This window comes from Cyprinus carpio, chromosome B22 (genome assembly GCF_018340385.1).
Source record: "Cyprinus carpio isolate SPL01 chromosome B22, ASM1834038v1, whole genome shotgun sequence".
Classification (NCBI taxonomy): domain Eukaryota; kingdom Metazoa; phylum Chordata; class Actinopteri; order Cypriniformes; family Cyprinidae; genus Cyprinus; species Cyprinus carpio.
In genome coordinates this window covers 31,382,610-31,394,927 of record NC_056618.1, presented here as the reverse complement: position 1 = coordinate 31,394,927, position 12,318 = coordinate 31,382,610, and the positions used below count along the sequence as shown (strand labels likewise).

General features: G+C 37.1%; 1 protein-coding gene across 2 annotated transcripts in view; it reads right to left on the bottom strand.

The window, feature by feature from the left end:
- Window positions 1-6,459: 6,459 nt before the first annotated feature.
- Window positions 6,460-12,318, bottom strand: part of LOC109103575 (dystroglycan-like) — a 30,188-nt gene continuing 24,329 nt past the window's right edge. For both annotated transcript variants that reach the window (XM_042749999.1, XM_019116958.2), the window contains exon 3: window positions 6,460-9,484. In XM_042749999.1, coding sequence (XP_042605933.1) covers window positions 7,202-9,484 — 2,283 coding nt within the window. In that variant the 3' untranslated portion in view covers window positions 6,460-7,201. The remainder of the gene's footprint in view (window positions 9,485-12,318) is intronic.

The following is a 12,318-nucleotide window of genomic DNA, read 5'->3' as shown; positions in this document are numbered from 1 at the left end:
GACACAGATGGACCTTGACAGTGTATTTTACTTGGCAGTCTATGGGACAGTCACAAGCCTCCCGGTTTTCATCCAAAATATCTTAAATTGTGTTCCAAAGACGAATTAAGCTTTTACTTGTTTGGAACTACATGGGGGTAAGTGATTAATGACAAAATTTTAAAATATTTTTTAAAATAAATGAATATTCATTGTCATAATGGCAATGAATGGTTTTACATGGCACATCGATGAATACCATGGTATTACCATTGCACTTGAACAAAAATCATGGTAATAGTTCAGTTAATCCAAAAGAATGATGGTACTAAATGATACTAAAGTTTTTACAAGGTAGCCTACCAACTAAGAATTATAACACTAAGTGTAACACAGTAATACATATATATATATATATATATATATATATATATATATATATATATATATATATATATATATATATATATATAAAACATGGTAATGTCAAAAATCATGATTTTACATATCCATATACAGTGGCACGTCTACAGAATTCTACAATTCAGTCAAAATACCCTGGTATTACCATAGGACTTAAGAGCAAAGGACTTGAATAGCGTTCTACCTCAGTAATTTATTAAAGGCTTGCACATCCAACATTTCAACAATCAAATCCTTTGGAATAAATTTTATTCAGCTGTACCCATCACATTTTTCCACAATAAAGTAAAACTCTTCCTCTTCTCCTACATTATATATACAGTATTGCTGATGCACTCAGTGCAGATGTTGAACTGAGACCCAACGGAACTCCAGAGCAGATTTTCAGCACATTGTGAGCAGATCTTGGGAATAAATCCTGGTTGCATTGCCACGTGGAGTCCTAGATGCTGCGCTTGATGTTCACAGCCACATGCTTTTCGATGCTGCATCAATACATATGAGATGATGAATTGCCACTGTCTACCGTGTGGCGCCTGAATATTCTCAAATGAAGAAGACAGGACAATGGGAGAAAAAACAAACATTGTTTCTGCATTTGTTACTATGTTCTACTTTTTTTGTCTGGTTTTAAAATGGGAAGAGTCTCACTTCAGAAAACAATCATAGATTTCTTGAGCTAAAAACTTTTTCTTATTTGTTCACCAATGATCGATGCAAGGATTACTCATAGATGCCAATACCACGCTACAAAACTGGAGTAATTTTGGTATTATTTTGGCATTATGTTTTGGTAATTGAAACTTGCAGGCTATTTTCACCCCAAAATACATTTTATAAAATTAATAATAAGTAAATTAACTATATTCTTCATAAAAAGGAAGTCTCTTCCGAGACCAAAATTTTCATGGCAATTAAGCAAATTTTTCCACAAAATTATAATTACCATAATGTGTCCAGACATTTTCCCCTCCAATTATTCTTTTTAATGAAATTTTTTTTTTATACAAACCTTTATTTGTTTTTTTTGTTGTTGTTGTTGTTTTTTTTTGTTTATACATAAATCTGAAAAAAAAAAAAAAAAAAAAAGCAGCAGTGCAACTACTGCCATGATGATAAAATTATGTTTTTTCATTACGGTAATGAGAATTAGGGGCAAGAGTGCTTAAATGTCATGCAAATCTTATTGCTCATCAAGGCTTCATTTTCATTAAGCGCAATATATTTGATTTCCTAAGATTTAAGAGTAAAATATAACCCAGCCATATTCTTGATACATGTTTAGAGATCAGAAGAGGCACAACCAAACCACAAGAAAAAATAAATAAATAAATTAAAATTAATAATAATAATCCTGAATACCAAAATAACTGCAGTAATGTCCCTAAAATAATGTGAAGCCCCCAGATATATCAAGTTTAATGTATGTTAATTTTAAACTCAATAGCACAAAGAAAAAACTGAAACACTGATGTGTAACAAAACCCAACTACCTCCAGTTTGTGTTTTTTAGGGTATCATTGCAGTATCTGAAGAGTGTAAGAGGCTCATCCATCCTAATGCCCATGGTTAACTAAACACAAGAGCTTGGAGACACAACCATCTGTACGTTTTAACAGGATGCATCCTCAGAGGCGAATCTTTAATCTTCATATGTAGCCAGCACTAAAACTACAATGTGTAAACTGCAACATTGCATCCCATTAGTAACTTCAAGGACTTAATGTTGCATTTCACGGGGAGATGAAAAACCATTGTACTTAAGGTGATCTGAACAGTTTGGAGAATTGGGAGAACATTGAATGCTCACAATTACTGAAAGAATATTTTTAAGCTCTGAATCATTGGGAAAAACAATGACTAGAAGAGTTATTTCATGTTTTTTAAATGCCGTCAGTCGTGAAGGACACAAATTTCTAGGAAAGTTAAATCAACACAGTGGTATTGATGTGAATCCTGTTTATCTTGAAAATAATGGTAAGTATTTGAAATGGGGGCTCGTCCGGGATCTGTAAAGTTTCTCCTACAAGGTTGCGAGTGAAAACATCTAAATACAGACACATTCATCAAGTGCTAGACTTGTGATGAAAACAGATCTACCCTCTTTCATCTTTGCCTTCTCAATTTGTCTGACAAGAGAGACACCCTGTCTACTTTGTTCCCTATTCTAAATTAAGACAAAGGGAACGTAACAGGTATGGCGTGTATAATTCATCTCAAAGAACAGCTACATCTTGTTTGTGATAGACGAGCAGAAAATTAAAAGAAAAACGTGGCCTCTCTTCTTGATCTCCAGCTGTCAGGGGGTTTTAAAGGCCATGGAGGGTGCTTCAGATCCTCAAAAGCGAAAGGGTTTTATGAAGGGTGCTCTACCCGAAAGGTCACTTGCTGGAGGGTTCACATTCTTTGATGGTAATGAGGGGTCTTACTGAGGATGATCCTTTGACAAATGCTTTTAATAATTTAAATTTATTAAAAAAAAAAAAAAAAAAAATGCAAAGGAATCTCACAACTCAAGCTTTAAATTTTTTCTACTCTTTTACTGTACACGTCTTTTACATTTTTGATGAAGAATGTATGTAAATGTAATTATAGTATTAAAGTCATTGAGGAATCATGATTTGTTCATAAAAACTTTTTTTTGTGTGTGTGTGTGTGTATACTACCACTACTACTAATATATACAATCCTGTATAGATCAATTTGCTTAAGCACAATTGTTTATAATAGCAGCTTTTTTGTCAAATATTAATCTAATAAAATGCAGAGATATTTAGTGCTACAACAACAAATTCAATAATAATAATAAAGAACTTTGCTTCTTTGAAAAAAGAAGCATGAGCATAGAAAAGGATTCACTCGTAAAAGGACAATTGAAAAGGTGCTAATCCCACAATTTCTAGTAAACAAAAATAAAATTACGGAACATTTATGCTTTGAAACTCATCTGAAATGTTTTGCAACATAGACTACTACTGTAAGTACTGTACATTTTTATTAGTTTTAAACTTAAGTGAAATTATTTTCAGTATTAATCAACAGTTCAAATATCTTAGTTTGAACCAAGAACATTCTTTAACTCCCTAATTACGAATATTATCGTTACTAGACTTTTACATGCAGTATAATATGCATCAACACCTAATATCTGTCGGTGGACAGATTGCAGTTTGCTCAAAACTCTCGAATTATCAAAGAACCCACACACATTCCCGGTGAGAACACTTTTTAATACAAGATTCAAACATACAGTGTTTGGTGGCATAAATTAACCAACGCTAACATGAAAGAGAATGAATAGTGTTTTTCATCATTACGTTGGCATTGTATTCTTTACTAGGTTGCACTTCTTCGCAGCAACTGACCTTTAAGGTGTCTCGCTTAACAAATCATTGTCATTTCTAACACCTGGACCCAAGGTCGACCTCAGCACCTTTATAAACGCATTGCTTAAAATGTTCAATCTTTTGTCAACTCAGCTCTTCTTTGCAAAACAGGTTGCACACTTTGTAACTTTGTTAAAACTCAGACAATGTTAAAAACAAATAAAAAAATTAAAAAAAAAAATGAAAAGAAAAACGGACACACAAAAACATACTGACAGTTTCCCCCACTTACACCATTTCCGGTTTTAAGGATTAGTTATATTCATACAGAAAGTATAAACAAATTGTTTTGTGAAGGCTGAAAATATATGTAAGGCTGACTGATTTGACAAATAAAAACATAATAGCTGTGCAAAAGAATAAAAAAAATAATATTGTAAAATAGATAAAACTCACACTTAGCTCAGGGTTTGTGAAATTAACCATATAAATTGTTTACATGTACACAGACTTGCAACACTGAGCTTTATCTCTATAAGAAAAAAATAAAATAAAAGGGACGGAGGGGAAACTATCATTTTTTACTTAGTCATCATTGCTTTTATTCAAAACTGTAAGAAAAATAAAATAAAATACAACATGAATTTAAGCAGCAGACTTAACGGTAGCAAACAACAGCCATTTTGTAATCTGCATCTTTGGTTTTTCCACCTAAAATATTTATTCAGTGTTGTGCTAATGAGAAAGCAGTAGGTTTACTGTGACAGACTCATTGCTACATAAATGATGTATAAATAGCGTATTATAATACCAAAACAAAATAATACAAAAGGCGAGAAAAAAAAAAAAGACTAAGCAATTCCTTGCTGATTTTGCTGTATACAGCAACAAAAAAAAAAAAAAATACATTTACAAATACATAAATACAAAAATTCTTGCAAAAACAAAAAATTACTTGAAGCAAAATTGTGTATGACAATAAATAGCTGCTTTTCTTACCCCACTGGCAAACTGCGATTATTTTTGCTTTAATTTCTAGTATTAATCTAAAAGATTCAGTCAGATTCAGGGTTAAAACAAACACAACTTTGCTTCTTTGAAAAAAATACTGAAAATGATTTTGCACTTTGTCAATACCGTACCATGATGAAGTGCATTTTGCAATGTTTTTGTACCTCAATCCTACTGCACCTTTTCCTGCACCATTTCCATCTTACGTACAAATGAAACATCAAATCAAACCTCCATGGATTTTGGTTTACTGATAAATCTATAAAGGCTAAATGGAAGCATTAAAATACAAGTTATGATCACACCCAAAAATACATCCATACATAACCTCCTACGTGGCAAAACAATTCTGGGGCTGTGAGACTTGAGGAGGTACTGCGTCACACAGATCTTGCACACTACTCGTACTGACCAGCCGTGACTATGCCACACCTTTATTATTGCAAATGTCACTTTTAAATTCAAAACCTCAAAACAAATGAGCGTAAAACACAAAGAAAAAAAAAATACTATTACATAGGACATTTTCCCCGACAACACAGTCCACCATTTCTATTTTGTAAGCTTAAAGCAAACTTAAAGAAAACCACCTAAGAAAAAGACCCATGAGGAAAAGCTATATAATGAATCAATTACCAAGACTAAAGTTTTACAAATTGCAATACACTATATATTTGTTTTTAATAAACAATTTGAGGCTGTATCAAAAACTTTGTAAAAAATTAGATTGTGATTTTATCAATCTTTTTTTTTCCTTTCTTTTTTCTAAGTTTTCTGATGATTTTGTAAATGAACCAGTTCTTCACTCCTTCTATTCCAGGTCTTACTCAAGGATTTTTTTAATAACCATCACTATATATAAAAAATAATCACCCCTCATCTAAAACAAATGGTAATAATTTTTTTTCTCCATTTCTTTTTTTTGTTTTGCTTTTTTTTACCATATCTGATTTACACACGTTTGGACTATACAGTTATATCCACAGGCAGAATATTATGTACAGAAGACACTTGCTGCGATACCACCAAGGCAAAATATGGCATTCAACTGCAAATATATAATTATGACATGACATTTAATAAACAATACTGTTGTGTAGAGGATGGGTCACCATTATCAAAATCTTCAGTCTTTATTTTCAATTATTTCGAGTGTATCCAAGGCATATACTCCATAATCACTGATTTATAACAAAAATAAAAGAAAAAGCAAGAAACAAAGAAACTACAAATCATCTGAAAACTGAGCTTGTTCTGATTAAATCAATTCATTAAAACGGAGCAATCCATCTCAACCACTGTCAGTAGCTTGAATCTAACTTGTGAACCATTATATTGGTGGTTTTGACTTGAGGGTGCTGAACGTGGTTCCTGCTGTCTTATGAGAGAATTAAGGATGTGAAGAACCCGTCAACCTGTACAACCAATTAAATCACAAGATTTCTTCATGGCCTATGGGAGATATGATTAAGTGAGATCAGTACCGGGCTCCGGCCTGTCAGGTCAAAGGCAGAATCTGCATAGACGACTCACTCATGAGATTACCTCCTCCAAAAGTTTCGCATGGCTAGTAAAAAACTATAGCACAAATCTCAAGTCAGAACACACGTTCACTCAGTGATTTAATAAAATACTTAAAAAAAAAAAAAAAAAAAAAAAAAAAAAAAAAAAAAAAAATACTTAAAAAAAAAAAAAAAAAAAAAAAAAAAAAAAAAAAAAAAAAAATAAAAAAAAAAAATAATAATAAAATCTATAATAAAACTTAAAGATGATCGAGCATTACAACTTTCAAATATACAGTGGATTAAACAAATCTTTCATTTTGGCTACCTCTTCTTGTAGTGATTTAACTAGACATGTGAAGAACAATAAAAACATTTTAATTGTGTGTTAAAAGGCAAAACCATAATGAATCGACATCCCACGGAACTGTCTGCATGGCTATCCAAGTCCCTCAAGGCCATTCTTTTATTCCCCTTCTGTTATTGAATTTCTCTATGAAACCTTTTGCACCTGCAGTCAGCTTTACTGTCCACTTATATTATTCAAGATTAACGAATTTAGAAGATAGAAAGAGTGCTGTTAGGCAAGGAGTTTTGATTCTAAGTCAGAAAAACGTGAAACAAAAAACAAAGAAAATTAAAATCAAAACAAGACCAATAATTAGTCAAAAAAGCCCATCTAGACACAAAAGTGCCAGGACTGGAGGGTACATCCCAACAGTTTAGCAATAACCAGAGTAGTCAGAGGCTGAGGTTGTTTTTGCTGTCCTTTGCAGACTATCCACTTGCCCCACCCTCCCACATCTCCTTAAGAGTCCAGTTTAACAAAATCATCCCATCACATTCAAACCCCAATTTGCAGCATCCCCCTTCTAAAAATCCCATAATGCAAAGAAACAACACACTGGTGTGGAACTACAAAAGTTCCCCATCCTCCTGCACCAGAGGTTTCGGCAAACATTAGGGTGGCACGTAAGGGGGTGGAGATCTGTACGGGGTCATGTTCTTGGGGCGGGATCCTTTCCCCTCCATTGGCGTAGAGAAGGGTGGTGGTGGCTGGTAGGGAGGGGCATTAGGATCCTCATCGTGTAGAGGTGTGTACTCTCCCAAAAGGTCCTGGTTCAGAGGTGTTGTCTCTGGACTACCCATGTTGGGATACTCTGGTGGAGGAAGTGGAGGCTTTTCCTCTTGAAGGATAAGGGGCATGCTGGAAGATGGGGGTGGCTTAGAGTCATCAAGCTCATCCGCAAAAATAATGGGCACTCCTTTCTTGATGAAAGTTGCTTGGTCTTCGATGGTCAGCTTGCCCTTGCGCTTCTTGCGATAGCAAATCATGGCAATGATTCCCGCTATCAGCAAAATTGCTGCAACCACCACTGCCGGTATGACAGTGTGAAGATACACATCATCATTGCTCTGTCTTCCAGCACCCACAGCAGGAGTAACAGGAGAGGTGGTCGGATCTGGGATCTCACCTAACGGGACAAACATGTAGTTGCGACAGCTTGCTGTGCCTCTGACAGTGATATTTAAGGCCTTGAAATCTGGTTCCATAACATGCATGAATTGTGGTGAGGGTTTACCATCATTATTAGAGATTCTTCTGCTCAGCTGCTGTATTTGCTCTCTTGGGCAGGGGTTTTGCTGAAGGCTGTTGTTGGTCCATTCAACTATGATAGAGCCCTTCATGATGTTCTTCAGTGTAACGGTGCTACTGTTGCGATCACCGAAAGACTGGGCCAGTTTCTTGACAAGAAGGATCTTCTTGTGAATGTCATTGGTGACTGTACGTGCATCCCCTTCGAACACAGCGGTAAACAACACCGGTGACTTAAAATTGTTTCCCCATCGATTGACACGGACCTCAAAGGCATCTATTGCATAGAGACCTCCTTTGTCGGTTGCCTGCATGAAATACTCATGTTTTCCTTCATGCTCCTGGTCTGGTAATCCATAGAGCAACTGGCTTGTGCTATTGAACTGTATCCAGGAATCATCTCCAACCACATCATTGCCCTTGCGCAAGGTGAGTCTCAACTTATCGGTAGTTCCATCCTCTTTGTCGAAAAATGTATCAGGTGGAACCTTCACCTCGAAGTAGGTCCCAATGTAGGCATTCACCTGGTCGATTGGGTTTTGCAGTTGGGGTTTTATATTGCCTTCAATTAGGATAACAGGGGGTGTTGTGCGCCTTGGTGGCTTGGTTGTGGTGGTCTTGGGTTCTCTTGGCATCGGAGTTGTCTTGGGTTTCTTGTCAGGTCTTTTTGTCGTTTTCCTGGTGGTGGGTGTTGCTGGGGTCGTAGAGAACCCAACATACACAGGCCTGGTCATGGTGGGCTGGATGGTGATTGTGCTGGTGGTGTCTATTACTCGTGTTGGCTGAGGGGGGCCTAAGGTTGGAGTGTAGGCAGGGGGATCTCTGTTTCGAATGGTAGGTTTTACAGGAGGTGGCACAGGACCACGAACAGGTGGGGCAGAACTGTCTGAGGTAGGAGCAATAGAAGGAGAAGTCGGTGTGGGAACGCTACGGATGGGGGGCTCAGGGTAAGTTGTTGGGGGGAGTAATGAGAGAATGGGAGTGGGGGTATTGTTGAGCTGCCTTCGCACCCTTTTAGGTACATGGGGCTTTTTGTTAGCAATATGCCACCCAACGACCGGATATCCCAACTGTGCGGACATGGTTCCCTCTTTTGCTGGTACCTGAACACTACTGATATCAGGAATGCTGCTTTGATCCAGACTGCAGCCAAGTTTCCAGGACAAAAGGGCTCCGTTTTCAACCACCTTCTTGGCATTTCCCGGTCCTGCCATGAAAGCAGACATGTCAAACAAACGGTTGTTGACCACAGGCAAAATCTTCATTTGCTGAAGCCCCATGCCAGAAAACTTCTTCATGTTAGCAAGTAGTTCCACCCTCTGCTTTGGGCACATCTTTGTGAGGTCAGCATCCAGAATGACGGTAAGGACAGTAACAGACTCCTCATTGCCACAGATGAAAGGTTGGACATCATTGCTGGCTGACTGTTGAATTGCAAGCTGAAAAGGGTCAGTATCAGCATGCTCCTCTGGGTGCACCTCAATGGAGAACACATCTGGGCTTTGGGAGACTTGGCTGTCATTGGAAACAGAAACAGATATGTAGTGAACGCCCTTGTCTGTCTCTAGAGGAAGGCCTTGAAGTGTGCCACTCTCTGCATCCCAGTGCAACCATGCTGGGAGCACATCCTTGCTTGCTTCTGTGATCTGTAAAACAGGAGAAGAAATAACGATTACCGTAACTGAATGACTTGAATCTGAAATGTAACAAGACGAATGAGCTTACAGTGATGCCAGATATGCACTGCCAAGTCAAACACTTAAAACCTGAAAGTAAATCCCAGTTTATAATGTGACTAATATCCAATCACATGAATCAAAGTGGTCTTTGACACATCATTTTTAGTTTTTGTATTCAGTCTTTCCTGGTTGTGAGCACAAAGTCAGTATCTTGAAATTCAGTAAGACAGGAGGAGTAAAGACTAAAATGAATGAGTGCTCATATAGTGGCATAGAGCTCCCTGTGGGAAGAGATACTCCACCAGCTGGAGAGCCGTTCAATGAGCGCTCAGTCAAAAATAACCAATAATGAATCAATGGCACTGAGATGATCCATTAGCACAAACAAGCCTCTTTGCAAATACAAAAATACATCCTCTGCTTCCAGCCCCTTAATTTGATTGTTAATAAATCCTGGTTCATACATTATGTAGAGCCAGTGCTCATGGGTTGGGTCATTAAAACTCAAACCAGTGCACAGCAGTCACTAAGGGAATGAGGGCATCAGCAGCTGGGCTTTTTATTTCAATTGACAGCCTTCAAAGGTTTAGACACAAAACTGCACCAGCACCACACCCCTCTCTGCCTTTCGCAATCTTGCTTTTGAATGTTCCCATCAACCAGTCAGTGCATGTGTGCGAGTTTGATTGTGAACCTATTTGATAGCTTAGAGAGTCATTAATAATTCAGGTGGGAGTCTAATTATAGGCTGATCTATAGTCTTGTTGATTGATAGTGTGTTTGAAACATCAACACTGCTTCACTTCAAATGGTATGTGGCTTGCACAGAACAGTGGAATTCTAGCGGATGCAAAATTATTTACACAGCCGAAGTGCTCAAATTTAATTTGCTTCCACATATATATATTTAAACATGGCACCTTCAGAGGGACCATAACCTGTAAAGCAAAATGGCAGTTCGGTTACTTCCTCACACTAAGATATAAAATAGAGAAGTAAGGTATGTAAGGTAAGCTGTAAAATAGCTTAGTATATAAAAAGCTGCAATGTAACATGGTCTACTTTTACGGTGCTGTTTTCCTGTCCTGATGTCCATCTCAATTCATTTATATCGTATGGAAAAGTGGAGCATGAACATTCTGCTAAACATCTCTTTCTATACTCCACAAATGAAAAAGTCAAACCGATCTGGAATGACATTAGAGAGTAAAAAAAAAAAAAAAAAAAAAAAAAAAGTAAAGTTTTTATATTTTGGGGTGATTTATTCCTTTAAAACACAGAAATGGGCCACAGCTATCAATTAAAGAATGTGTCAAACTACGATCAATTCTGGAATCATTCTTCAATTAGAGAATTGATTCTGCACTGCCACTGAATCTATACTTACGTTTCGCCTCATTATCTGTAAAAACCACAGTTAATAGATATACAGCATTGGCAAAAATTGCCTTACATATTCTGTTTATAGTCAAACTGAAACCCTCCCTGCAATGAAACATATGGCACATATGGCATGTGTCTACATTCTGCTGCCTCTTCAGACCTTGCTTTAGAACAAAACGGAAGGTTAAGGCAAGTCTTCAATGCTGCCTTCTGAAACTAGAGCATCAGTGACAAAATGCACACACACACAGCCACACACACATGCTGACATTCAGGGAACCACATAGTTTCCATAGTGATGATTCATGCAACCCACACTAAAGACAGTATAACTTCTGCCAAAGGCATGTTTCTCTTGACTCAAATGAAGAAAGCAAGGAAAGACAGAAACGAGTGCAGAGAGAATGTCAACAACAAGAATATTAGCAAGTTGTTTTTTCTTTCAAATTTCAGTTGCTGCGGCAAGCCTGTTGGGACGTTTCTGACTGGCACAAGTAGAAAACCTGACCCCCACCCCCTCCTAAAAAAAAAAAATCCTTCTCTATATCCCACAGTCATAAAACCAAGGGACCGACTAGGAATCTAAAAATTAAAACTCTTACAAAATTAAAGGCCATGTTAAGCAAAAAAAAATTCCATCTCACAAAACAAAAAATCATTTCAAACAAAATGAGAGCCCACTTCAGTCACCTTTCACTGAATCTTTTTCCATACAATGAATGTGAATGGTGACTGTCAGTCTTCAACATTCTGCCGAACTTTTAAAGCTGTTGTGCTCCACAGGAGAAAGAAAGTCAAGCAGGTGTGGAGCAACTTAAAAGTAACCATCTGATGACAGAATTTTCATATTGGACGAACCATCCATTTAACAACCCTTAGGACCTCTGTGACAGGGTTGTAATAGCAAAATCTAAATAGGCCTGATGAGAAGAATAAACTTTTCCCCACTGAAATGAAGGAATTACACGGATAAATCGAAACTCCCTTCGTTGTGGGTCGAATAAAGCCGCCCATTGTTAGGGCACGCTTACAGAAGAGTCTACAGGAAGAAAAGATCCCATTGTTGGGATATGAAGACAGCTGAAAAGATAAGATTCATAGTTCTGAAGGAGTAGGCTCAGGCATGTCTTTGTGATATTAGAGAGAGAAATGGAGATAAAAGAGGCGGTGGGAAAAATTTGAAGTGGGAGAGCTCTTTAGTTTGGCCAAGCAGATGTTTACAAGAAATGACTAACCCATTTACTTTGGTTAAAAATTCATGCAACTCCACTCATCTCGGTCTCTGAACACATTTGCACATGCTTCTTTAAAAAAAGGCCCATCACATTTTGAGGAACAAAGTATTTGCACTTATAATTTCGAGACAGAATGACGACAGAGTGATCTTTGAAAATAACCCACTCTTACCTAGGGAAAAC